Source organism: Armigeres subalbatus, chromosome 2 (genome assembly GCF_024139115.2).
Source record: "Armigeres subalbatus isolate Guangzhou_Male chromosome 2, GZ_Asu_2, whole genome shotgun sequence".
Lineage (NCBI taxonomy): Eukaryota > Metazoa > Arthropoda > Insecta > Diptera > Culicidae > Armigeres > Armigeres subalbatus.
The window spans coordinates 398512999-398539505 of record NC_085140.1 but is presented as its reverse complement, the minus strand read 5'-3'; the positions used below and the strand labels follow the sequence as shown (position 1 = coordinate 398539505).

At 40.3% G+C, this 26507-nt stretch overlaps 1 protein-coding gene across 11 annotated transcripts in view; it reads right to left on the bottom strand.

The window, feature by feature from the left end:
• LOC134213257 (toll-like receptor Tollo) overlaps window positions 1–26507 on the bottom strand; it is a 444443-nt gene that overhangs the window by 45690 nt on the left and 372246 nt on the right. For all 11 annotated transcript variants that reach the window (XM_062692102.1, XM_062692099.1, XM_062692098.1 and 8 more), the window contains one exon: window positions 17815–17987. In XM_062692102.1, coding sequence (XP_062548086.1) covers window positions 17815–17983 — 169 coding nt within the window. In that variant the 5' untranslated portion in view covers window positions 17984–17987. The remainder of the gene's footprint in view (window positions 1–17814; window positions 17988–26507) is intronic.

The window sequence follows — 26507 nt, the reverse complement described above, 5'->3', positions numbered from 1 at the left end:
AACAAAGAAGAGCAGAAGAAATTCACAGGAGTTCCCCAATCAGAAATTCTAGGAAATGTATTATCAAATATTCAGAACTTCTGAACAAAGGAATCCCTAAAACTCTTAGAAACGGATTTCTTCGAGTGAATGTGAAATCTGGTAGAAAACCCAATTACATAACGCTTTAGGGGGTGGGTGGGTATCTATCTGAGCGTTGCGGCCTACACATTTTCAAACGCAAACCTTTCCTTACCAAAAGCATTACAGAGATGGGGAGTTGAAAGTGATCAATTTTGGCGTTATGTAATTTGTGGATGAACCCTTACATTATGTATATGACAAAACCCTAGATTATGTTTCTTTCAAGATCATTCTGAAAGATAAGTGGAAAATGTTGGCACTTAGTAGTTCCACTTGGCCAAACGGTATTTGATCTCGCGAGTTTATTAACCGTTCAAATAACGCATGGAAGCCAAGTCCAATTAACTGTAATCATCGTTAGTTTTCGCTTTGCGCAGTAAATTAACGCACTCTTTTTCACTATGTGTGGCTGTATAAATTGTGCTGTATTATTTATTACATTAAATCTTATATTATTGTTAGTGAAACCCTTGATGAAACCTGTTATTGTGATCTGTGTGATCTATTTAGAATTTATAAGTTCATTGAGACCACAGTTAGGTCAATTAGATATCAAAAACCAAATAAATGAGTATAAGTTACTGTGATATCTGTGTAACATATGAGCTGCTCAGGTATAATTCACGGGAGTAGATTTCCTCAAAAATTGTGCGGGAAAAAATCTCCAGAGTTGTCAGAGAGAGGAATTATGTATAGCATATCTGAGCTGATAAAGTCTGGATGAAGGATTCTCAAAAGTTCGTGCGAGATGATTTGCCCTGAGCTTTTGTAGGGCCAATTTCCAAGAATGTCTGAGAATTTCTGCAAAATTTCTGTGGGAGGAATTCTTGAAGGAGGAATTTCCCAGAGTCTCAGAAGGAGAAATTCGCCAAAAAATACTTGAGCAAGATTATACTACAATTCTTGTATAACGACTGCCCAGAATTTGTGAAGCCGAATTTCTACAGAAATTCTGGAAATTTCCTGAAAATTCGAGAAAAAGGAAAACCTGTGTTGAGGGGAGAGGGTATGCTGAAGTTCTTTAGATTTTTTTTTGTTATTCCTGCAGTGGTAAGTCCTCATAAATGGGGCCCTCCTTAGCCGTGCGGTAAGACGCGCGGCTGCAAAGCAACACCATGCTTAGGGTGGCTAGGTTCGATTCCCGGTGCCGGTCTAGACAATTTTCGGATTGGAAATTGTCTCGACTTCCCTGGGCATAAAAGTATCATCGTGCTAGCCTCATGATATACGAATGCAAAAATGGTAACCTGGCTTAGAAACCTCGCAGTTAATAACTGTGAAAGTGCTTAATGAACACTAAGCTGCGAGGCAGTTCTGTCCCAGTGTGGGGATGTAATGCCAATAAGAAGAAGAATAAGTCCTCATAACTCCTGGGAAACAATTTCCCAGCCCAGTCAACATTTTGGTACCTATAACTTTTGATATAGGTTACTATATAGGAACCAACTAAATCGTATATAATGCACAGATTGGCTATATACGTACCAAAGTGGAGGCGATATAGGTACACATACGAGCTTTATTTCACAATTTTTCCCGACATCATACGAACATCTTGAAGTGAGTTGGATTTTTGTCCAACATAAACTACCCAATTTATATCTTTACAACTGCTTGAAACTTCTGCAAGCCATTTGGACTTAAGTGGTTTCGATTGTATTACGATTCACGTAGACATTCATTCACATTGGTATAGTATATTGCAAGGCATATACGTCATTATGAGTTTTTATACACACAATTACGATTGATTTTCACTATGGTAAAAATTATCGTATATGATCCATTCAATACAACATTTGTCGACAATAATCTGATAAAGTTTGATATGCAGTGCGATTTAGATTTTTAATGTACGCAAATGCGACTTTATTTGCTGTTTGTTATACGATATGTGGTTTACTGGGAGTATTCCTAGTGATGGAAGAACCCAGAATGCTTGGAAAATCAGTTTCCCAGAATTCAGGAGCAGATATTTCCAAAAATTCCCAAGGAAGAGTTTTCTCAAAATTCGAAAAAGTCAAGGTTTTCTAAAATTCTTGGAGGAAGACATACCCATAATTTCTAAAGGGGTAAATCCTCAAAATTCCTGGGAGTAAATTCCTCATTATTCCTAGAGAAGGAAAAAATCTGTATTTTTAAAATATGAGTTTCCTAGAATTTATGAAGAAAGAATTTTGCCGACTTCCTTGAGGCGAGCATCTCGGAATCCAAATCAAAATTCACTTGCGTTTTTATGGGCACACCACTCAATATGAAAGCATCACACAACTGTCATTTTCATTATTCTTGAATTTTCCCAGAATTAATGAAGAAGGAAGTCTATAGGGTTTTTGATGAAGCAAATTTTCACAATACCTGGAGTGAGGTTAGCATTTTGCTACAGAAAGACAATTCTCCAGAATTTCGGAAGAAAGTATTTCTCTTCCTTCCTAAAAATGGAACCAGTTATGGAAAATGTGTTCGCTATTAATTGTAGCTCTATTGTATATGAAATAATTCAATTGTGGTTTTACTATTGCCTGAAATTCTATGCTGATCACCTCATCGCATCCACTGATGGCATCTTACTTCAAAATATCAGTGATATAATCAGACGCCTTTAAAAAGATAACATAACCCGAAAATTGTATTGTATGAGGGGTTTGTGTTTGATTATGCAAGAATGGTGTTTCTGTTTGACTTTGTGTCCTGCGTTTTTTAAATATAATGGTGTGAAGTGAAATAATGAGCACAACGGATCGTTTTCCAATTTTTACGAATATTTAGAAAAGACTCCTACATAACGGAAGTTTTTTTTTCAAGATACTTGTGAGAACATATCACTCATCAACATAAAAAAAAGTTGTTTATTTCTTCTACTTCTGCTAGATGCAAATAATACATTGAACGCGAATGTTTTTGTGACTATAAATTACAACCAGAAACAGTAACTTCAATAAATCAGACAGAATAACAAAAATTATGGATCACTTTTTATTAGCTTTTCCTATATCTAGGCCATGATTCAAAATATGCAAAATCCTATTTTTACATCATGATTTTCTTAATCGTTTGGGTTGTCATGAGTATGATCCGCAACCTCCAGCACATGTCTTGCCTGTTTTTTCATCAATTTGCAAGGGGAATAATGACAGAGAAATGCAAATGTCTGTATTTGCTCACTATGAATCGTCTGCAATTTCTTGAAACGCTTAAACGAGTTCTGGATTGGAAGACATTACTCGTTAGTTCCTTGAATTTCGAGTTAGAAAAGGCTATGCATTTACTACATATTCTTTTCAGCGGCGCAGCCGAAATTTTTCAAATTTATTTAGGTTTGAACGGAAATTTTCTTTTACCAATTTGGGAGTCGGATTAACCTTAAAAAACGAAAACTACGTCACTAAAAATATTTCAACGGCGCGCCAAAAACATACCGGCGGCGCGGTCAAAAAAATTCAGCGGCGCGCCGGTCAAAAATGGTGGCGGCGGCGGCTCTTAAAAATCGTCGGCGGCCGCGGCGCGGCGCGGCGGCGCACAGCTCTAGTTCAAGCACCATTCCGTTAAAAGTAGCAAGCAATGCTCAACCTCCGAGTGACGTAGAATCTTTCTTCGTTACTCCTTTTGCTTCTGACCAGGGAATTGAGGAAGTAAAACAATATGTTGTCGATATTTCTAACGTGGTTGCTTCTTCAGTAAATGTCACAAATCTTGTCCCTCGCGGCAAGATCATAGACGATCTCTCTTTCGTCTCGTTTAAAGGATCTGTGTGCATATCAGTCTCAAGTGTGATTGGCGACGCCTGGTATTGGCCTGATGATATCAGTGTCCGGCCTTTTGCACCTAATTGTAGGGTAATAGAAAATAACATTTACAACATAATAATATTAGCTCGTTCTTTTAAGTAAAATATTAGTTTTAAAATATAAAGTTAAAATGAACCTCAAATTTGTTAGGTAATTTATTAGAGTGTACGAGTTGGACAGTTTTGTTCGAAAATGGAATTGAGCGAAGAGCGCAGAAGACTGAAGAGAGGGACTGGGCATGATGTTTTGACGACGCTTGAAATGAGAATAAGGCAGTTTTGTGACGAATATTGTAGAATGAGGATGTGCTGAAAAGTGTTGTTAATAAAATAAATATATGTATATTATAGAAGTTAAATTGTGTTTAGTCATTAAAAAAAAAAAGAAAAACCCGACACTAATAAAAAAAATGGAACAGCCGCTCGCCTGCCAATTAAACAACAGATATTACCGGATCAATTTCATAGTTTCATTCCACTTCAATCATCCATCGTTGGAAACTGGGACACACAACTGCCCGAAGCCCAACGGAAGCCTCGGGTCCCCCCTTCACAGTCGAGCCATACCAGTCAACGATCTTCAGCCGTCCCGGTCCTGTGTTTGGGGTTGGTGAAGAGGTCTTCCAAAATCCTAATACGGGCAAGTACAATTATTTTTCGAACTATACGTGTCCTGAAATATCATCGACTTCCAGCCAAACTAGCCGTAACCAAATAGTCATCGAGTCACCGTTTAACTCCACTTTAATAAACCATCGTTGGAAACTGGGATGCACGACCGCCCAAAGTCTCTTGGAAGCCTCGGACCCTCCCTTCACAGTCGAGCCATGCAAGTCAACGATCTACTGTCGTCCCGGTCCTGTGTTTAGGTTCGGTGCGGAGGTCTTCCAAAATCCAAATTCGGGCAAGTACATCATTTTCTCGAACTTTTCGTGTCTTGAAATATGTATCTTCGACTTCCAGTCATCAGTCTCCAGACTAATCGAACCAAGCGTTTTGCATCGAGTCACTGGAACGCGGACCTACCACAAGCTCTATGGAAGCCTCTAAGCCACCCATCCCAAGCAACACAAGTCGAGTAGAATTGGTTACGGTAACTTAAATATGACTGAATTTGGTCATATATAAGTTGCTGTGATCTGTGTGTAACAAGTGTGCTACTCGGGATCGCAGTCGAGTCCTTCCCGTCAACGATCTGCAGCCGTCCTGGTCCTGCGTATGGTGTTGGTGAGGAGGTCTTCCAAAATCCTCGCGCAGGCAAGTACCCCAATGTTTCGCATCATGCCCGTATTGATTCGTTCGCCGCTTGCAGTTCCTCGCATTCGCCTTAGAAGCCACATGAACAACTGCTGCTTTATTACCAAAATATAGGTGGCATTAATTCCACGGTCGAGGAGTATCGCCTTGCAGTGTCTGATCAGTGCTTCGATATCATCGTTCTCGTTGAGATTTGGCTGAATGATGTCACACTTTCCAGCCAGATATTTGGTCCTGCTTAAGAGGTCTTTCGCTGTGATCGAAATTAAAACAACAGTTGTAAATCCGTTGGGGCGGAGTACTGATAGCCGTGAATTCCAGTCTTAAATCAAAAGCTGTCGTTAACACTTCGTGGGATTGCCTTGAACAGGTTTGGATAACGATCGAGCTTAGAGATCGGAAGCTGTATTTGTGCGCGCTGTATATTCCGCCCGACAAGGTTCGGGATATGGGATATGTTGAAACCCACTGCGATTCGCTTTTCTATATTCTAGAAATAGTAACTGCTCTCGGTTAAATTATAGTTCTTGGGGACTATAATCTACAGAGCATAACCTGGATCACTTCACCCAATGGCTATCTTTATCCGGACTCTTCTTTACTCTTCTTACTCTTCTTTACACAACGGAGCGGTAAAGCTTCTCGACAGCTATAGCACATAACATATAGGCATCTATGCTGTGGAATATGGTCCTTCCACGATTTTGGAACGCTAGCGAACCTAGCGGTGGAAGTCAAGCTTTAATGAACAAAGCGCATAAGACAGAGCAGCACCACATGCTTTGCTGTCTCTTTCTTTCGCCTTGGATATACGGGAGTGCCGTTTGTCGATTGTTGATACACAGAGAGCCTACTTTGAAATTTGCAGTTTGTTCTATGATGCCTATCTGTTTTGTGGCTATAGCTCAGCAGCACTAGTTCAAGTTAATTCCATCGCCAATGAGAATAATCGTCGTCTTGACCTCTGTTTCATTAGCGATCAAAGCACCAGACCGCATCGTGCTTTCGTGCTGTGCGGTTCTTTCTCTCTTTGCGGAAGGAAGTTTTTAATACTACCCGAAGCTATTTTAATTTCAACTGTGCTTCTTAGCGCTATTTGTACCCACTGATCCCGTTACGATCTTTGCAAGGACCCGTGCCTTCGTTTTACGTTGGACCCGTTTGCGGAAGTAAAATTCCGACAAGCGGTGGTAATCCTGCAGGGACACCGTTCTGGGAAAAACCTCTTAGAAGGTCACGTCTCCACGCTCAGCAATGAGCATTTATAAAAAACAAGAGGAAGGGGAGTCTCTGAAATCTCCACTTCCTTCAAAGAAACAAGGTTTCAAGACCGTCCTGCCCAAGCGCGGAAAAAAATAGAAGGAAGCTGGAGAATTCAGATATTCCTTCTAACTCTAATATCGGAAATAATTCTTCTCCAATCGAACTGAATAATCAGTTCGATTTGATTAATGATGAAATTGAGCAAATCGAATCTACCTCTAGCCCAGGTGATTCGATTCATGCGAAAAAGCAAAAAATTCCGCCAATTGTGGTATCTGTTGCCGAGTTTTCTGGCTTCCGGAATGAGATTTTGAGTAACCTTCAGGGGATCAAGGTTTCATTTCAGATTGCTAGGAAGGGTGACTGCCGCGTTTTGCCGGGATCCTTTGACGATCGCAAACGTCTTCTTCACTATTTAACTGAGAAGCGCCATAAATTCTTCACATACGACGACAAAACTGAGCGATTGTTCAAAGTCGTCTTGAAAGGTCTCCCCAGTGATGACAAATCACTGGATGAGATTAAAATTGAAATTTCTCAATTACTTGGATTTTCACCAGTCCAAGTAATTAAGATGAAAAAAAAAATCCCATTCTGGTACTTCCCAGAGGGGCATTTCTCAAGAATTTTATTTAGTTCATTTTAACAAAAGTGAACTAAATAATATGAAAAGTTTGGAAAAGGCCTGTATTATGTCTCATGTCCGTGTTACATGGGAACATTTCCGCAGGCCTGGGGGAAATTTCCAAAACCCTACCCAGTGCCGTAAGTGCCAAAAGTGGGGTCATGGAACCAAACATTGTCACATGGATGCTAAATGCATGATTTGTGGTGGAACCTCTCACGCCAAGGACGCATGTCCTGTGAGAGAAGATTCCAATAAATTTAAGTGCGCAAACTGTGGGGCAATCATAAATCCAATTTCTCGGAATGCCCTTCACGCAAAAAAGTTTTGAATTCCCGTGCAAAATTGATGACGGGAAATTCCAATCGGATCCCAGATTCGACGGGTAGAAATTTTTCAAACGCTCAAATTTCGAAACCGGTTACCGGTCGAGCAATTCATACCCACCACAATTCACAAACAAATTTTGCCGCTCGTCAACGGGTAGCAAGCACTCCAGTAAATTCCAATTTTTCGAATGTACCTACGTATGCAAACATCGCTGCTGGTAGACCAAATTTCTCTTCTCAAAATGAGGTTTATACCCATGTCCCAACGGAAAGTAACGGTCATGTTGCCGATTCAGGTAGCATGACTGCTTCCGATTTTGATTTTTTAACTGAACAATTGCATCACATGATTGATGCAATGTTCAAAGCAAATACCATTCCTGAAGCTGTTCAGGTTGGTATAAAGTACACACAAAAAATTGTTATCGGACTCCGTTTCAATGGATCCAAATAATTGTGTGAAAGTTCTAAATTGGAATGCCCGCTCTCTAAAGGGTAAGGAAGATGAATTATTCAACTTCCTTTCAGTTCATAATGTGCATATTGCCATTATAACTGAAACGTATTTAAAACCAGGACTCTCCATTAAAAAAGATCCAAACTATTTTATCTACAGAAATGATCGTCTTGTCAGCGCCTGTGGTGGGGTCGCCATTGTCATTAATAGACGTATCAAACGTAAATTATTTTCTTCGTTTGAAACCAAAGTTTTTGAAACCTTGGGAGTTTCTGTTGAAACAAATTTTGGACAATTTTCCTTCATTGCAGCCTACTTGCCTTTTCAATGCAATGGGCAGCAAAAGAATTTGTTGAAAGCTGATCTTCAAATTCTGACTCGCAACAAATCAAAATTCTTCGTAATTGGTGACTTCAATGCTAAACACCGTTCATGGAATAATGCTCAAAGCAATTCCAATGGTAAAATTTTATTTGAAGATTGTTCTGCGGGATATTATACTATTCAATATCCCAATGGCCCTACTTGTTTTTCTTCCAGTCGAAATCCTTCTACAATTGATTTAGTTTTAACGGATTCAAGTCAGCTGTGTGGCCAATTGGTAACTCATGCTGACTTTGACTCTGATCACCTTCCTGTGACATTTGAAATCTCACAAGAAGCCATTTATAATCCAATCAGCTCTACTTTTAATTATCATAGAGCTGATTGGGATTTATATAAAACGTATATCGATAGGAATTTTGATGTTGATATTCCTCTCGATACGAAAAGTGATATTGATAATGCTCTCGTATCTTTGACAAATTTAATTGTCGAAGCCAGAGGCATTGCAATTCCGAAATGTGAAGTTAAATTCAACTCCATTATTATTGACGACGATCTTCAGCTACTGATCCGTCTTAAAAATGTGAGAAGAAGGCAATACCAAAGAACTCGCGATCCCGCGTTGAAAGTTATTTGGCGAGATTTGCAAAATGAAATTAAAAAACGTTTCGCTATTCTGAGAAATACCAACTTTGAGAATAATGTCTCGAAGTTGGATCCCAGTTCGAAACCCTTTTGGAAATTAACAAAGCCAATTCCAGCGCTTAAAGAGGGAAATAATATTTTATTAACAAATGGCGAAAAGGCTCAAAAATTTGCTAGGCAGTTCGAGAGTGCCCATAATTTTAGTCTAGGTCTCACTAGTCCAATTGAGGATCAGGTTACACGGAGCTTCGAAGACATTCTCAATCAAGAGAATGTTTTTGACCCTTCGTTGGGAACTAATTTGGATGAAGTGAGATCTATTACTAGAAAATTTAAAAATATGAAAGCCCTGGGTGATGATGGTATTTTCTACATACTTATCAAAAACTTCCTGAGAGCTCTTTATCCTTTTTGGTTAATTTATTTAACAAATGTTTTCAATTGGCATACTTTCCAGATAAATGGAAAAACGCCAAAGTTGTTCCAATTTTGAAGCCGGACAAAAATCCAGCTGAGGCTTCTAGTTATCGCTTAATCAGTTTGCTTTCTTCAATAAGCAAACTGTTTGAAAAGATTATTTTAAATAGAATGATGGTTCATATTAATGACAATTCTATTTTCTGATGAGCAATTTGGTTTTCGCCATGGGCATTCAACCACTCATCAGTTATTAAGAGTTACGAACTTAATTCGGCTCAACAAATCTGAAGGATATTCGACTGGAGTTGCTCTTCTTGATATAGAGAAAGCATTTGACAGTGTTTGGCATGAAGGTTTGATTGTAAAATTGATGAATTTTAATTTTCCTCTGTACATCATTAAACTGATCCAAAATTATTTATCAGATCGCTCGCTGCAGGTAAACTATCAGAATACTAAATCTGATAGATTACCTGTAAGGGCTGGTGTCCCCAAGGCAGCATACTGGGGCCCATATTGTATAACATTTTTACTTCTGACTTACCTGATTTACCACCAGGGTGTCAAAAATCTTTGTTTGCAGATGACACGGGCCTTTCAGCCAAAGGGCGAAGCCTTCGTGTCATTTGTAGTAGCTTGCAAAAAGTTTGGATATTTTCTCCACTTACTTGCAAAATGGAAAATTTCCCGAATGCTTCCAAAACTCAGCTTATAATTTTCCCACATAAGCCGAGAGCTTCTTATTTGAAACCTTCTAGCAGACATATTGTCACTATGAATGGGGTTCCAATTAATTGGTCTAGCGAAGCTAATTATTTAGGACTTCTGCTAGATCAAAAATTAACTTTTAAAAATCACATTGAAGGCCTTCAAGCCAAATGTAACAAATATATTAAGTGCCTATATCCACTTATTAGCATTAGCATTAGCATTAGCATTGAGCAATTCGCACAAATTCGTAGGTGGTACAAGCCTTGATTATTGTATAAGAGTAGCAACACTTTCATCCGTTACCACAGGATATTGATTTGGGACTAATCACTATCTCTTAGATGGAAGCAATGCACTCTCCAATAGTCCAGATCTGTCCTGGCCACGTCCTTGCGAATGCTGGGGAAGGGGAAGGATGGTTAGTCGGACACCTACTTAAGAAAGATGCAGAGAACTCTACGACCTCTCATAGGTGCCACGGGAGGTTTTGGAATTGTTAGTGTGGAAGGTTATAACAAGTAGGAATCGTGTTGGTAGAACGTGAAACACAGAAAGAACTATGATAGAAATACAAAATAGGAAAGGGACGAGCCTGGAATCGAACCCACGACCTCCTGCTTATAAGGCAGAAGCGGTAGCCACTAGACCACCGAGCTCGTCTTAAGTGCCTATATCCACTTATAAACAGAAAATCAAAACTTTGTCTTAAGAACAAACTTTTGATTTACAAACAAATTTTTAGACCTGCCATGTTGTATGCTGTGCCAATATGGGCTAGTTGCTGCAATACCAGAAAGAAGGCACTCCAGAGGATTCAAAATAAAATTTTGAAAATGATTCTGAAGTTGCCTCCGTGGTATAGTACCAATGAACTTCATAGAATTTCTAATATTGAGACATTGCAACAAATGTCCAACAAAATAAAAAAATCGTTGCAATCTTCTATTGCAACGATTAACTCCTTGTACCCTTAGTATAAAATAGGTTAAGTTTAGTTTAAGTTGAAAACATTGTAATTCCTACATGGTTCAATTCAACCAGAGGAAAAAATTCTAACTGCCAGAGGCAATTGAAATGTATTAATAATAACTAAAAGCGTAACATAGCAAATAAGGATGATAGTGTTAAGAAAACACGGAACACCTAGTCTAAGAGATGAATGCATGTATTAGATAATTAGCAAATAAAATTAGAAAAAAAAAAAAAAAAAAAAAAAAAGTAGAGAACCTGGAAGAGACCGTAGACTTCGTCGAATTTTAAAATTTAAATTTATCTTTACTTTATATACTGGTCGCTTGTTTGCGATATCTATTCATTTTGTTTTTTATTGCAGTGCTCCTTTTCTACTTTTAGCTTTAAATGTTGTATTCACCGATAAATGCCAATAAATCAATAATGATAAAAATACTTCTACCGATGCTTTATCATGTTATCTGATTATATACATATGTTTACGGTCTTTCGTCATCCGCGTTTACGTTTTTTCCTGCATTTGCCATTGATGTTTATTCGCTATTTCTCTTCGTTCTGACCCGATCCGTACCGTGCTTTGTGTGTATAGTGCAGTTTAATCGTTGTGTTGTGAATCAAATGTGGTTTACGGGTTGCAAGTTCGGTAGTGATTGATCACAAAAATAACCCATTACTACCACCTACACAATTTTTTTTCGAGCAGAGCGACATATACCAGAAATTTAGTTCAGTTTGCATATAACAACTGCGGTATACCGAAAGGCGCATCTTAACACTCTCGTACGATTCCACACAATACGAAATGGATTGCTGCGCAAAGCGTTAGACTTTGGAAGTGCAATAAATTGCAGCGGATCATGTGGTAAAATTTTTCATTTTGCTTGCGTAGGGATCACCAAAACGCATTATTCCTCTTGGTGTGCTAAAATCGGCATGTATTGGTTTTGCGACACTTGTCGCTTGAATTTTGATCCTGTTGTGTACGATCGAGAGAAAACTATCATGAAGGCATTGCGTGAGCTGCTCATCCGTACAGATTCAATGGACACGCGCCTTGGTAGTTATGGCGAAAATCTTCCCAAAACCAATAGACCGTTATGCTGTAATCAGCAGCAAACGACGACGACCATCAATTCACTGCCTCATGATAACTTCTCACAGCGTATTGATGAGATAAACTTGGATGACACCTCGGACGATCCAGTTAACCGTTCTAGGTCGTGCGATGACACTTCTTTCTTCGAGGTCCTCGACGAAGTGAACACTTCTATTGCCAATGTACCGGATAAGTTTGTCGTTGGGAGTAAACGAGTGCAAATAATCGAAAAACCGTGTACTCGTTCCGCATTCATTAGGAATGCAGCCCGCACAGTTTCTACTCCAGCAGTAACAATAGAAAAAAAAGAAGGGAGCGACAAGCACCGGCTTGTCGATAGAAGCATAAACCGTTCCGTTTCCGCTGACGCTACTAAGGAATCCGTTACGCGTGCAATGCTCAACCTCCGAGTGACGTAGAATCTTTCTTCGTTACTCCTTTTGCTTCTGACCAGGGAATTGAGGAAGTAAAACAATATGTTGTCGATATTTCTAACATGGTTGCTTCTTCAGTAAATGTCACAAAGCTTGTCCCTCGCGGCAAGATCATAGACGATCTCTCTTTCGTCTCGTTTAAAGGATCTGTGTGCATATCAGTCTCAAGTGTGATTGGCGACGCCTGGTATTGGCCTGATGATATCAGTGTCCGGCCTTTTGCACCTAATACAAAAAATGGAACAGCCGCTCGCCTGCCAATTCTACAACAGATATTACCGGATCAATTTCATCGTTTCATTCCACTTCAATCATCCATCGTTGGAAACCGGGACGCACAACTGCCCGAAGCCCAACGGAAGCCTCGGACCCCCCCCCCCCTTCACAGTCGAGCCATACCAGTCAACGATCTTCAGCCGTCCCGGTCCTGTGTTTGGGGTTGGTGAAGAGGTCTTCCAAAATCCTAATACGGGCAAGTACAATTATTTTTCGAACTATACGTGTCCTGAAATATCATCGACTTCCAGCCAAACTAGCCGTAACCAAATAGTCATCGAGTCACCGTTTAACTCCACTTTAATAAACCATCGTTGGAAACTGGGATGCACGACCGCCCAAAGTATCTTGGAAGCCTAGGACCCTCCCTTGACAGTCGAGCCATGCAAGTCAACGATCTACAGCCGTCCCGGTCCTGTGTTTAGGGTCGGTGCGGAGGTCTTCCAAAATCCAAATTCGGGCAAGTACATCATTTTCTCGAACTTTTCGTGTCTTGAAATATCTTCGACTTCCAGTCATCAGTCTCCAGACTAATCGAACCAAGCGTTTTGCATCGAGTCACTGGGACGCGGACCTACCACAAGCTCTATGGAAGCCTCTAAGCCACCCATCCCAAGCAACACAAGTCGAGTAGAATTGGTTACGGTAACTTAAATATGACTGAATTTGGTCATATATAAGTTGCTGTGATCTGTGTGTAACAAGTGTGCTACTCGGGATCGCAGTCGAGTCCTTCCCGTCAACGATCTGCAGCCGTCCTGGTCCTGCGTATGGTGTTGGTGAGGAGGTCTTCCAAAATCCTCGCGCAGGCAAGTACCCCAATGTTTCGCATCATGCCCGTATTGATTCGTTCGCCGCTTGCAGTTCCTCGCATTCGCCTTAGAAGCCACATGAACAACTGCTGCTTTATTACCAAAATATAGGTGGCATTAATTCCACGGTCGAGGAGTACCGCCTTGCAGTGTCTGATCAGTGCTTCGATATCATCGTTCTCGTTGAGACTTAACTGAATGATGTCACACTTTCCAGCCAGATATTTGGTCCTGCTTACGAGGTCTTTCGCTGTGATCGAAATTCAAACAACAGTCGTGAATCCGTTGGGGGCGGTGTACTGATAGCCGTGAATTCCAGTCTTAAATCAAAAGCTGTCGTTAACACTTCGTGGGATTGCCTTGAACAGGTTTGGATAACGATCGAGCTTAGAGATCTGAAACTGTATTTGTGCGCGCTGTATATTCCGCCCGACAAGGTTATGGGATATGTTGAAACCCACTGCGATTCGCTTTTCTATATTCTAGAAATAGTAACTGCTCTCGGTTAAATTATAGTTCTTGGGGACTATAATCTACCGAGCATAACCTGGATCACTTCACCCAATGGCTATCTTTATCCGGACACCGATCACTCTTCTTTACACAATGGAGCGGTAAAGCTTCTCGACAGCTATAGCTCAGCAGCATTAGTTCAAGTTAATTCCATCGCCAATGAGAATAATCGTCGTCTTGACCTCTGTTTCATTAGCGATCAAAGCACAGCTATATCTTCATCGATTTCACCTGCGCCACTAGTCAAATCAGTGGCACATCACCCGCCACTGCTCGTCATGGTAAACCGCGGTTTGAAGCATGATTTCAATGAATCCATATCCTTCAATTTTCGCAAAGCCAACCATCGTAATATCGCTGAGCTACTGTCTTCTATCGATTGGCATTATGGATCTAGAAGATGTGAATATCGCAGCGCAAACATTTTCCAACGTCTTGGCGTATGTCATTGATCAACAAGTGCCGAAGAAAGTCTGTCGTAAGGTAGTTAGTCCTTCATGGTACTCGCGCTCTCTGCGACGTTTGAAAACTACTAAAAGAACTGCTTTGAGGCAGTTTACCAAGCATCGTTCGGTCTCATTTCGGAACCATTATGTTAGGCTCAACAATGAGTACAAGCGAGCCAGTAATGTTACTCTCAACATCAGCTTAATATCCAACGCAGCCTCAAGTCGCATCCTAAACGCTTCTGGCAATATGTCAACGAGCAACGCAAGGAATCTGGATTACCTTCATCCATGACGCTCAACGACAACACGGCATCTACGACCCAGGGCATCTGTTCGTTTTTCTCCAAAAAGTTCTCGAGCGTGTTCTCAAATAAGGTATTATCAGCCGTGGAAATTGAGAACGCTGTGAACACTGCCCCGACCGTCTATCAAACACTTGGCACCATTGTCATTGATGCAACGATGGTTATCAGTGCTTCTTCCCGACTCAAACGTAGCTTTTCTCCGGGACCCGATGGATTTCCCTCGGTTCTTCTGAAAAGACATATGGATGTTCTGGTGACCCCGATACTTCTTATCTTTCAAGCATCTATCAACAGTGGTACATTTCCTGCTTGCTGGAAAACTGCGAACATGTTTCCGGTACACAAGAAATGCAACAAACGTGACATTAATAACTACCGTGGTATCACTTCTTTAAATGTAGTTTCAAAATTATTCGAGCTGGTGATTTTGGAGCCACTTGAGGCCCATTGTATACCATTTCTCAGCAACAACCAACATGGCTTTACACCTGGGCGATCGACAGCTACCAACTCACCAACGTACACAGACGGATGTGATCTACACGGACCTGGCCGCTGCATTCGATAAAGTGAACCACGATATTACGATTGCAAAAATGAAGAAGTTCGGCATTAACGGTTGTTGTCTAAGATGGTTTGGTTCATACCTTACACACCGTAATACTGTGGTTGTAATCGGAGATTGCCTGGGTGCCTGGCCTGTTTTATTTCAACATCAGGTATACCTCAAGGTAGCCACTTGGGTCCGTTTCTGTTTCTACTGTACTTCTACGATGTGCATCTAGCTCTGAAGGCTCCACGGCTATCATTTGCAGACGACTTGAAAATGTTTTGTCTCATTCGCTCTACTGAAGATTGTCGCTTTCTTCAGCAACAGCTTGAAGTGTTCGCTGATTGGTGCAGGCTAAACCGTATGATGGTACACCCAAAGAAGTGTTCAGTAATTTCTTTTTCACGGATAAAAAATCCGATTTGCTTTAATTATCGTTTACTGAATGCAGAAGTCGAACGCGTTGACCATATCAAGGATTTGGGAGTAATCATGGATTCCCAACTCACATTTAAGCAGCATGTATCGTATGTTGTGGACAAGGCTTCTCGATCTCTCGGATGCATTTTCAGAATTGCAAAAAAAATTACTGACATCTATTGCCTAAAAGTGTTATACTGCTCCATCTTAGAATACTTTTCACGTTCCATCTTAGAATACTTTTCTGAGGTATGGAGCCCTAACTACAACAACGGCGTTGAAAGAATTGAGTCGGTACAACGCAGGTTATTGCGCTTCGTACTACGTAATTCACCTGGAGCCCCTGCATGTGCGTAAGAATACGGCGAGGGTTCTGTTTATTGCTGACGCTCTTCAAGGTCGCTTAGGGCCGATGCCCACGTAGCGGTTTTTCAACGCCACGTGCACGCAGAGTTAAAATAACGAGAATACGCAGCGTCGAGTAGAACGCAATGGTTCAGTCTCCATTTTTGAAAAAAAAATTAAATTGCTGAGTTGCCCTTCATACATGGAGATACTGGTGGAAATACATTTTAGTTCGATAATATTTCTTGAAAATTGGTCCAATCGTCCTTTTTTATTTATTTGTGAGAATTCCCAAAAGTATCTAAATTTTTCTATCAAATCTCCGTTCGATCATAGTACAGAATCAAAATACTTTTTAAACTTAAAAATAAATTGAGGAATAGTCTGATTCCCCGAAGAACGGCGCACCCAACTAATGAATGTAGCTTCGCTCATTATTCTTAATGAGAGCTTCAAATATTCTTCAAAAATCCCTTTTCATATATTTTTTATATTTTTTTTTTTCGTTGAAACTTTGTTCAGAAAAAATGTTCGATTGTCGCCATACAAATGCTTGATTTCGCAAATTAAATTAAATTTAATTTCGCAAATCCAACCCTGTATTAGCGTGCAAATGAGGAAACATGGAAACGTCAAGATATATTATCTTGCTGCAGTCTGAACACCTCGTAATAATTGGATACCCTCTCACTTAACAAAGTCATAAATAGCCCAATCTGAATAGGCTATTAGATTGTCCATCGCTTCTTGGGGAAGTGAACATCAACGTTGCCCCTCGGTCTTTGAGAAATAACTCCTTGCTCCGTTTATCGTTTCAACGTACCAATTACAACATGTACGGCGCGATGAATGGACTGAAAAGGATATTTAATATAGTCTCTTCAGCGTTCGACTTTAGTGTTAGTCGCTTAAACCTAAGACGTCGATTTTCCAGTTTGTTTGCTTCTCGTGTCCTACGATTCTGTTTATTTCTGTAACATGTTAAACCGCTTTAAACCGCTTAGTATTACTTTAGTATTGTAACCTTATTAGCATCATTTGGGCTGTAGGATGCCTGTTGATATACTTATAATAAATAAAAATAAAAAATATAAAATCGAATGATTATTAAGATAATTGCTGCGGCTCATTGGTTTGTCTTTTGTAGGTGCAAATACGGTTACGCTCTCATAAGTAATTCATTTGCAGTCTTGAAGTTTTTGCACGTAGTTTTCAACTCATTGAAAGGACCATATTTTATAAACCCAATCATTCAAATCGGCTTGCAGAGAGCATATTGCCATCTAACTTATTGGCTTCCCTCCGTTAACGGGATTTGTTTGTAGACATCGATGGCAACCACTAATAATCTCAAACGAAAAGACCAAACCAAGTTCTTCCCTCAACAATGAGACTAAATCGGTCCTTGTTTGCCTAACAAACGAAGACAGAACAGTGAAAGGCAACAAACACACAAGCTGCTTATTTCCTGTTTCTACCTGTGTGTCCGTTCTCTAGAAAGCACATTCAAGCATATTCCTTCCCGCCACCACAAAGCTCCGGAAAATCCTCTCAGACAAAAAGTGCTTTCGATGTTCTGTGGAATTCACCGGACCCGATCACAGGGGTCAGTTAGTCAGAGAAGTCCATCGGTCGACCTCCCTCCCCCCAGTAGCTTGGCACCTATCTCTCCCTTATCGAGCCACAAACAAAACTTACCTCTACTGCAAACCGTCTGGTACAGGCCCCTTTGATCTAAGTTACACTCGCAGTCGATTGGGCACCGTTTCTGCAGCTGGCTTGAAGTGATCTGCACCCCCGCTAGCAGCAGTGCCAGCAGGATGGCAGTGATTGTGCTGCTTCCCGTCCGAGCAATTGATGTGTTCATTTTGCTGAAAGTAGACAAACATATACAAACCAGTTGAGTTGAGAGCACGTTGATTGGTACGGGGAAATGGGTGAATGCCAATAAATGGATTGAATGTCTTCAAATCGAAAGGCTGCTTCAGTTGAACTCTCAGAATGATGTGTGTGATGTGTGCGAGACTCGATGGATATTTCTGCAAATATTAGTCACCGGAAATGGAAGTTTCTTCGGTTTCGGATTAGAAAAAGCAATCTGACGAGTTGCTCTAGCAGGCCTTTTTCCGAACCTAATGAAAATTGGTCGCAAACACACCGGCAATAGAAGGCAAATGATTGGCCTTTGTTCGCTAATAATTGCTTTTTTGGTTGAGCGCCCTTCGATAAATTTAGTATTTAATGAATAGCAAACATTTAAATATCGTTGCTATCGTGGTTGGTTAAATATTCAGAAGGATCGATTTACCCTTGTCACATAAAGTAAACTTTCACTACAGTTCAGGACCCATTGTCTTTGCCAGGCACAGAAGTATGCAAATTTCAACGGAGTGAAGATCTGGCTATCAATTATGCAAGGATGCAAACGCCTGTGCTATGATTAGCATAATAAACTTCTAATCAGACGAATTTTAATGAAGCTTACTGTTGTTAATTTTGAGCTGACTTTTGTTCGTTAATCATCATTTGCTTATGTTTGTGATGATATCGATATGCCGACGGCGGAGTAGCTGTTTCACAGTATGTAAACAGGCATGTTGAAGAATATATATGAAAAAATTTAAAAACCAAGATTAATACATCATCAATTCAAAAATTTGATTGATTTTTTTTTGTTCCTAAAGGAGAAACTTGGCAAAAACAATGTCTTTTGTACAACTTAGGAACACAAAGACTGATCGATCCAATTATCCAATCCAAGAGTAGACGTCAATAATACAGCAATGTGCTTTTCAGTGGAGAAGTCCACGGTTGCTGAACGTGTATTAGGGATGCCATATGGGACCCCAAGCACGATTTGTTCGTATTCGAGAACCAGTCCGTGAAGATCTTCGTTCGTTAATATCTAGATGCATTGTTACCACTAAAAGAAAATTCGTTCGTGTGGTTATGAGTTATTTTGATTAGGATTGCAGCAACTTTTACAGTGCACGGTAAAAGTCTGATTCAGGACATATGGAGGTTCGACGTTAAATGGGATGATCAAGTACCAGTAATGGATTTTGAGTATTGGAGACCATGGGTCCAATTAGGTAGGTGGGTTAAAAATCTGAGGTGTTGTTTTCCGTATTACGACCCTGCCAAATTCGCTTCCTCCTAAATGATGATAAGATTGAACGGGGACTGGAATGAATTCCCTTAAGATGTGCACTTTACAATCCTATTATATTCAGAAATAGGTGGTTGAAATTCAAAAGATTCCCAAAAACTTATTAGGGTATCCAGCATCCATAATACATATGAAAGTTCAAAACAATTCGAAACATTTCGGGGTCATAAATTCTCCTTAAAATCCTTCTCCCCTGGAACTTCCCCTGGGAACTTCTTAATTCCTCCGGGAAGTTATCCACAAATTCCTTTTGAAAATCGTTCGAAAATCCTTCTCATGTAATTGTAATTCCTTTTTATCTAGAAACCCCTCACTAAACTTTTTTTTAGGGAATTCATGAGGAAATTCCTTGAAGATTTTTTACTTCTTTCTAAGTTTTACTTCTAGACATTTCTTCGGCTATTCTTCCAGCAAAATCTTCGGCATTTCTTCTGGAATGTATTCGAGAGTTCCTTCAAGAATACATACGGAATTTCCTCCCGAAATTCCACCAGAAGTTCTTCAAATATTTATGACAGAAATTCTCCGATTTCGCTCCATAATATCACTTGTAAATCTATAAGAAATTCCTTCTGAAATTCTTCAAGGAACTTCTTCAGGCATTTGTCCAGGAGCTCTTCCTTTAATTCCTCCGGGATAAAACCGCCATGAATTTAATAGCGAAATCCTCTAGGATTTCATTCTAGAATTCTTTTCGCAATTACTTCAGAATATCCTTCAAGAATTCCTCTACAAATTTCTTTGAGAATTTCTCCAGGAGTTCGTCCAAGTATTTCCCCAGAAATTCTTCCAGGTATTTTTCCGGGAATTTCTTCAGGTACTTCTCAGGAATTACTCCGGGAATTTTTTCGCAGAATTGTCCTAATTCTTTCAGGACTTCACTCGGAATATACTCCAGAATTTCATTCGGAAATTAACTTGAGAGTTCCTCCAGGACATCTTCCATTGAGTTCTTCCAGGAATTTCTTCAGAATAAACGCACGAGAATGCATTCAGTAATTTCATCAGCAATTCATCTGGGAATACTTTCAGGATTTCATCTGGGAATTTCGGCATTAATTCCTCCTGGTATTTTATCCGGGAATTACTTCTGATATTTCTCCGGAAATTCCTTCAGGAACTTCTCCAAGAATTATTTCAGGACTTCCTTGTGAGAATTCCTCCGGAAGTGCTTGTGGGAGTACCTCCGGGAGCTCCTCCAGGAGTTTTACCAAGAGATCCTCCGGGAATCCATCCAGGAACTTCACAGGGAATTCCTGGATTCGAGGTGAGCCAACCTTGGACTGAAAACTTCCCAAATAAAGATAATAATGATATTTGAGGTTATGGCTTTCAGTCTTCTTATGCTCAAAAACGGGTTTTACGTTTTTAACCGACGTTTCGGTTACATATATTGTACCTTTATCAAGGAGTTAACTAAGTCCGGTTTTACTGTTACATTATCTTAGCATTTCCTAATAAAATGGGATTTAGTTAACTTAGCGACTTAGAATTTTTAGAGATAATTTCTGCGGAAATTCCTCCGGATGTTCCTCCGGAAATTACTCTGGGAATTCGTCTTCTGAGGTGTATCTCCCGGAGGAGTTCCCGAAGGAACTGCCGTAGGAGCTCCCGTAAGAACTCTCGAAAGAATTTCAGGAGGAACTCCTAGAAGAATTTCTAGAGGACCTCCCGGAGGAACTCCCACAGAAACTATCGGAAGAACTTCAGGAGGAATTTCCATTTAATTTCTGAAAAAAGCCTAAATGATTTCCTGAAAAAAATCCTGAATGAGTTCCTGGCAGAGCTATTGGTGGAATTCCCGAAGGAGCTCTCGGAGGAATTCTTATAAGAACTTCCGGAGGAATTTCTGAAGAAACTCCCTGGAGAATTTTCAAAGGAACCCCCGGAGCAAATGCCAGTGAAACTATCAGAAGAATCCTCGGAAAAAAATTGTGAAAAATTCATCTTATAGACAAATCTTGTCTAGCTGAAACCTTTGTAGGGGTATATAGCTGGACCATCGTCAACGTCAGAGGACATCCCGGAGAATTCCTTGAGGAGCTCCCAGAGAAATTCTCGGAGGAGCTTCTGAGTAAATTTCTATATAAATTCCTGAAGAAAACTAAATGAATTCCAGAGAATGGAGAATTTCCCGGAAGAATTTTCAGAGGAACCCCCGTAGGAACTTCCGATAGAACTACTGGAATAATTCTCGGAGGAAATCCTGGAGGAAATCCTGGAGGAACTCTTGGAGGAACTGCCGGTGGAACTCCTGGAAGAATTCCCGGAGGAGTTTTTGGAGAAACTCCTGGAGGATCTCCCAGTGGAAATCTTGATGTTTTCACCGGAATTCTTTCAGGATTTGGGAATTAATCTAGGAATTCCTCCGAAAATTTCATTTTCGGTATAATTTCTGTATAAATGTTCGGTGGAATTCCAGGAGAAATTCTTTGAAATTTTCACAAGAAATTATTTGAAACTTTCAGGGAAAATTTTATGGAATTTACACAAGAAATTCGAAGATTTTTTGCGAAATTCTCAGGAATGTTTACTGGCAGTTCTGCGGAATTTCCACGGAATATTCTTAGGAACTTCACGGTGCAATTTTTCAGAAATTTTTATGAGAAACAGCACGAAGAGTTATCGGAAGAATTCCCTGCAGAACTGATAAAAGAGCTCGTGGAAGATTTCTTGGAGTAAATAATGGTGAAATTTTTGGATTAATTCCCGACGAAATTAATGATGAAATTCCTGAAGACATTGCCGAAGAAGTTGCTGGAGGCATTCTTAAAGAATTCCTGATAGAGCTTCGGATAGAATGACTGGAGTAATTGTCGAAGGAATTCCTGGAAGAAGCTTGCATATTGTTTTTTTCTGCCTATTTGCTTCTGCCTATTTGCTTAGCTAAAGCTAAGCTAAAGCTAAGCTAAAGCTAAGCTAAAGCTAAGCTAAAGCTAAGCTAAAGCTAAGCTAAAGCTAAGCTAAAGCTAAGCTAAAGCTAAGCTAAAGCTAAGCTAAAGCTAAGCTAAAGCTAAGCTAAAGCTGGCTAAGCTGGGAGCTAAGCTGGGCTAAGCTAGGCTGAGGCTGAGTGGTGGGGCAGGAGGCTGGGAGCTGGAGCTGGGGTGAGTGGGGAGCTGGAACAGGGGCTGGGTGGGAGCTGAGGTGGGAGCTGGGAGTGGGAGTGGGCAGGTGGTGAACAGGGTGGGAGGAACAGGAACAGGGGTGGGAACAGGGAGTGGGGCTGGTGGGAACAGGTGGGGCTGGGAACAGCTGGGAACAGGAACAGGTGGCTGAACAGGGGTGGAACAGGGGTGACAGGTGAGGAACAGGGTGGGGCTGGGGTGGAACAGGTGAACTGGGGTGGGAACAGGGCTGGGGCTGGAACAGGGGGTGGGAACAGGAACAGGGCTGGGCTGGGAACAGACAGGAACAGGTGGGAACAGGGCCTGGGGAACAGGAACAGGGAGGCTGGAACAGGTGGGGCTGGGCTGGGAGTGGGGAACTGGGGTGGGCTGGGAACAGGCTGGAGTGGGCTGGGGAACAGGCTGGGTGGGAGGCTGAGGCTGGGCTGGGGTGGTGGGAGGCTGGGTGGGGAACAGGGCTGGGGAGTGGTGGGAGCTGGGAACAGGAACAGGAACAGTGGGAGCTGGAGTAAGCTAACAGAGTGGGGCTAACAGCTGGGGCTGAAGCTGGGGAGCTGAACAGCTGAACGGAAGCTGCTAAACTAGCTAAGCTAAACAAGCTGGAACAGAGCTAACAGGTGGTGGAGTGCTAACAGGAACAGGAACAGCTAACAGGGGTGGGAACAAGCTAAGCTGGGCTGGGGCTAGCTAAGCTAACAGCTAACAGCTAAAGCTAAAGCTAAGCTAGCTAGCTAAGCTAAAGCTGGCTAAGCTAAAAGCTACAGGTGCTAAAGCTGGAGCTAAAGCTAAGCTAAAGCTAAAGCTAAGCTAAAGCTAAGCTAAAGCTAAGCTAAAGCTAAGCTAAAAAGCTAAGCTAAAGCTAAGCTAAAGCTAAGCTAAAGCTAAGCTAAAGCTAAGCTAAAGCTAAGCTAAAGCTAAGCTAAAGCTAAGCTAAAGCTAAGCTAAAGCTAAGCTAAAGCTAAGCTAAAGCTAAGCTAAAGCTAAGCTAAACTAAACTTAGCTTCAGTTATTGAGAGTTACGAATTTAATTCGACTCAACAAATCTAAAGGATATTCGACTGGAGTTGCTCTTCTTGATATAGAGAAAGCATTTGACAGTGTTTAGCATGAAGGTTTGATTTTAAAATTGATGAATTTTAATTTTCCTTTGTACATTATTAAACTGATCCAAAAATATTTATCAGATCGCTCACTGCAGGTAAACTATCAGAATTCTAAATCTCATAGATTACCTGTAAGAGCTGGTGTTCCCCAAGGCAGCATACTGGGGCCCATTTTGTATAACATTTTTACTTCTGACTTACCTAATTTACCATCAGGGTGTCAAAAATCTTTGTTTGCAGATGACACAGGTCTCTGCCAAAGGGCGAAGCCTTCGTATCATTTGTAGTACATTGCAAAAAAAGTTTGGATATTTTCTCCACTTACTTGCAAAAATGGAAAATTTCCCCGAATGCTTCCAAAACTCAGCTTACAATTTTCCCACATAAGCCGAGAGCTTCTTATTTGAAACCTTCTAGCAGACATTTTGTCACTATGAATGGGGTTCCAATTAATTGGACTAGCGAAGCAAAATATTTAGGACTTCTGCTATATCAAAAATTAACTTTTAAAATCACATTGAAAACCTTCAAGCCAAATGTAACAAATATATTAAGTGTCTATATCCACTTATAAACAAAAAATCAAAACTTTGTCTTAAGAACAAACTTTTGACAAATTTTTAGACCGGCCATGTTGTATGCTGTGCCAATATGGACTAGTTGCTGCAATACCAGAAAGAAGGCCTTTCAGAGGATTCAAAATAAAATTTTGAAAATGATTCTGAAGTTGCCTCCGTGGTATAGTACCAATGCACTTCATAGAATTTCTAATATTGAGACATTGCAACAAATGTCCAACAAAATAATTTCCAATTTTAGACAAAATCGTTGCAATCTTCTATTGCAACGATTAACTCCTTGTACCCTTAGTATAAAATAGGTTAAGTTTAGTTTAAGTTGAAAACATTGTAATTCCTACATGGTTCAATTCAACCAGAGGAAAAATTCTAACTGCCAGAGGCAATTGAAATGTATTATTAATAACTAAAAATGTGACATAGCAAATAAGGATGATAGTGTTAAGAAAACACGGAACACCTCGTCTAAGAGATGAATGTATGTATTAGATAATTAGCAAATAAAATTAGAAAAAAAAGGTTATTCGAAAATGGAGCTAGTTTTGTAAATTTGACATCTGCACGTTGAAATGGTTCGGTATGATTGGTGAAACATCGAAATAAGGGGTGTATATTGGACTGTTGTACAATGAGCAATTAAATAATTTTCTCTTTGGGAAATAACTTGATTATCACCATTGCCCAGAAAACCAGTCAGATTTTGTTGAAAACGGAACTAATTTCAGTTTTCCTCTTGTCGACAACGCTTGCGATGCCAAGGTAAAAGTAAGCACCGATTTAAAGCCCAGCGTACAGAGTCAATTTGTGCCACATGCAATCACACTTTCGGTAAACACTTTGCTAGTTTTTGAACATTTATTTTTGTCATGTATGTTTGTCATGTATTTTGGGTCATGTATGTTGCATAATTCCTTTGAATTTCAAATATTCATTGCTGTGGTGGCACTACTCGTAGTCTTAAAAGTGTATTAAAGCATATATATTGGTAGAAATTTGTAGCACATCGCATTCAAAAGAATGAAAGAATTTGTGTAACTCGGATCCACGAGGGTCGTATTTAAAAATTCAATCAATTTTCAGGCGATCCAATCAATCCGATGTGATCGGATTATACCAATTTTCTCTAAATTTACCAGCTGCTTTGAATTTATCAAAACTGCCACACTGGGTTCCACCGTCCGCGCAGCATTCGTTTTCCTCATCAGGCACTCCGGACACGTGGTGTTTCGAACTTCATATTCATCACATTTTTCTCCCTCAACCCTATCTTTGATGGCGTGGTAGATTGCTTCAGTATGGATTTGGAGATATTGGCGACATCCGTTAGCAGCCGGGACGAACAAATTCGAAAACGAGACAGCCTGCCCCGGACTGTGCGTCAATCAGCCAGTCACTGGCAGTAGTGTCGTGAACGGCTTGTTATCATCATCATCATCTTCTATTGGATGTCGGGTCTACACACTGAACAAATTTGGCCATTGCTTCTATTACGGATATTGTTAGGACTCTAAGCATAAAATTAGTACTTGAATTTTGTTTTTAGTCTCAGTTTGACTAAATGAGACGACATATTTCATGAGAAAAGGACAAATTTTCCATTCAGTGTACTTTCATTCGGCGTTATAAGGAAAACACTGAGTGGGAACCGTCCTTCATTGATTGATAAAGGATGTTGCGAGGGTGGATAAATCAAATCTACTTAAGGACGTACACACTGGTGAACAGCCGCGGACGGATCCTTCGTTAGAGATTGACAGAATTTCTGAAGATGCGAATGAAAAGGGAGGAAAGACATAAATTTAGACGGTCATCAATTTATTCCGCTCATCAATCCGTTTCCGTTCCTTCCCCATTTTTTTGGGTTCGATGAGGCGGAGACGGTACACTTCGTCTGGATTAGGAGTGTAATTCTCTGTTCGAGACATTGCTTCGATTGATTTCGGGTGCAAATTGATGAAGGCTTTGAAAAGTGTGAGATTGGCAAATTGTGATAATTGGATTTAGAAGGATGATTCCCTTTTAATTATGCGTTAAGGATGAGGAATTTGATTAAAGCTTATTTGGTTTTATATTTCCGCACCGGTTCTAAGATGGCTGCTGTTTTTTTTATTGGATGTCAAACAAGCAGGTCGTGAGTATCCTTATCGCACCTAATTGCCATATCCGAGGACGGTTCTTTATTTATAGCATGTAATCCGAATATATAAGAAAAATGATTTATTTCCATCCATAGCAATTTCTCAGACATGGCTGTACACATATTTCAGAAAGAATTTTCAAGTAACGACTAGGTAAGCATAATATGAATTCTGATTTCATAGCTGCTTGCCACCTTCACTCGGATGAAGCAAAAATCCCATCAATTTTGCCAGTAAAACCACCTGCGAAAAGGATTTCGTTGTTTGATGAACTTGTT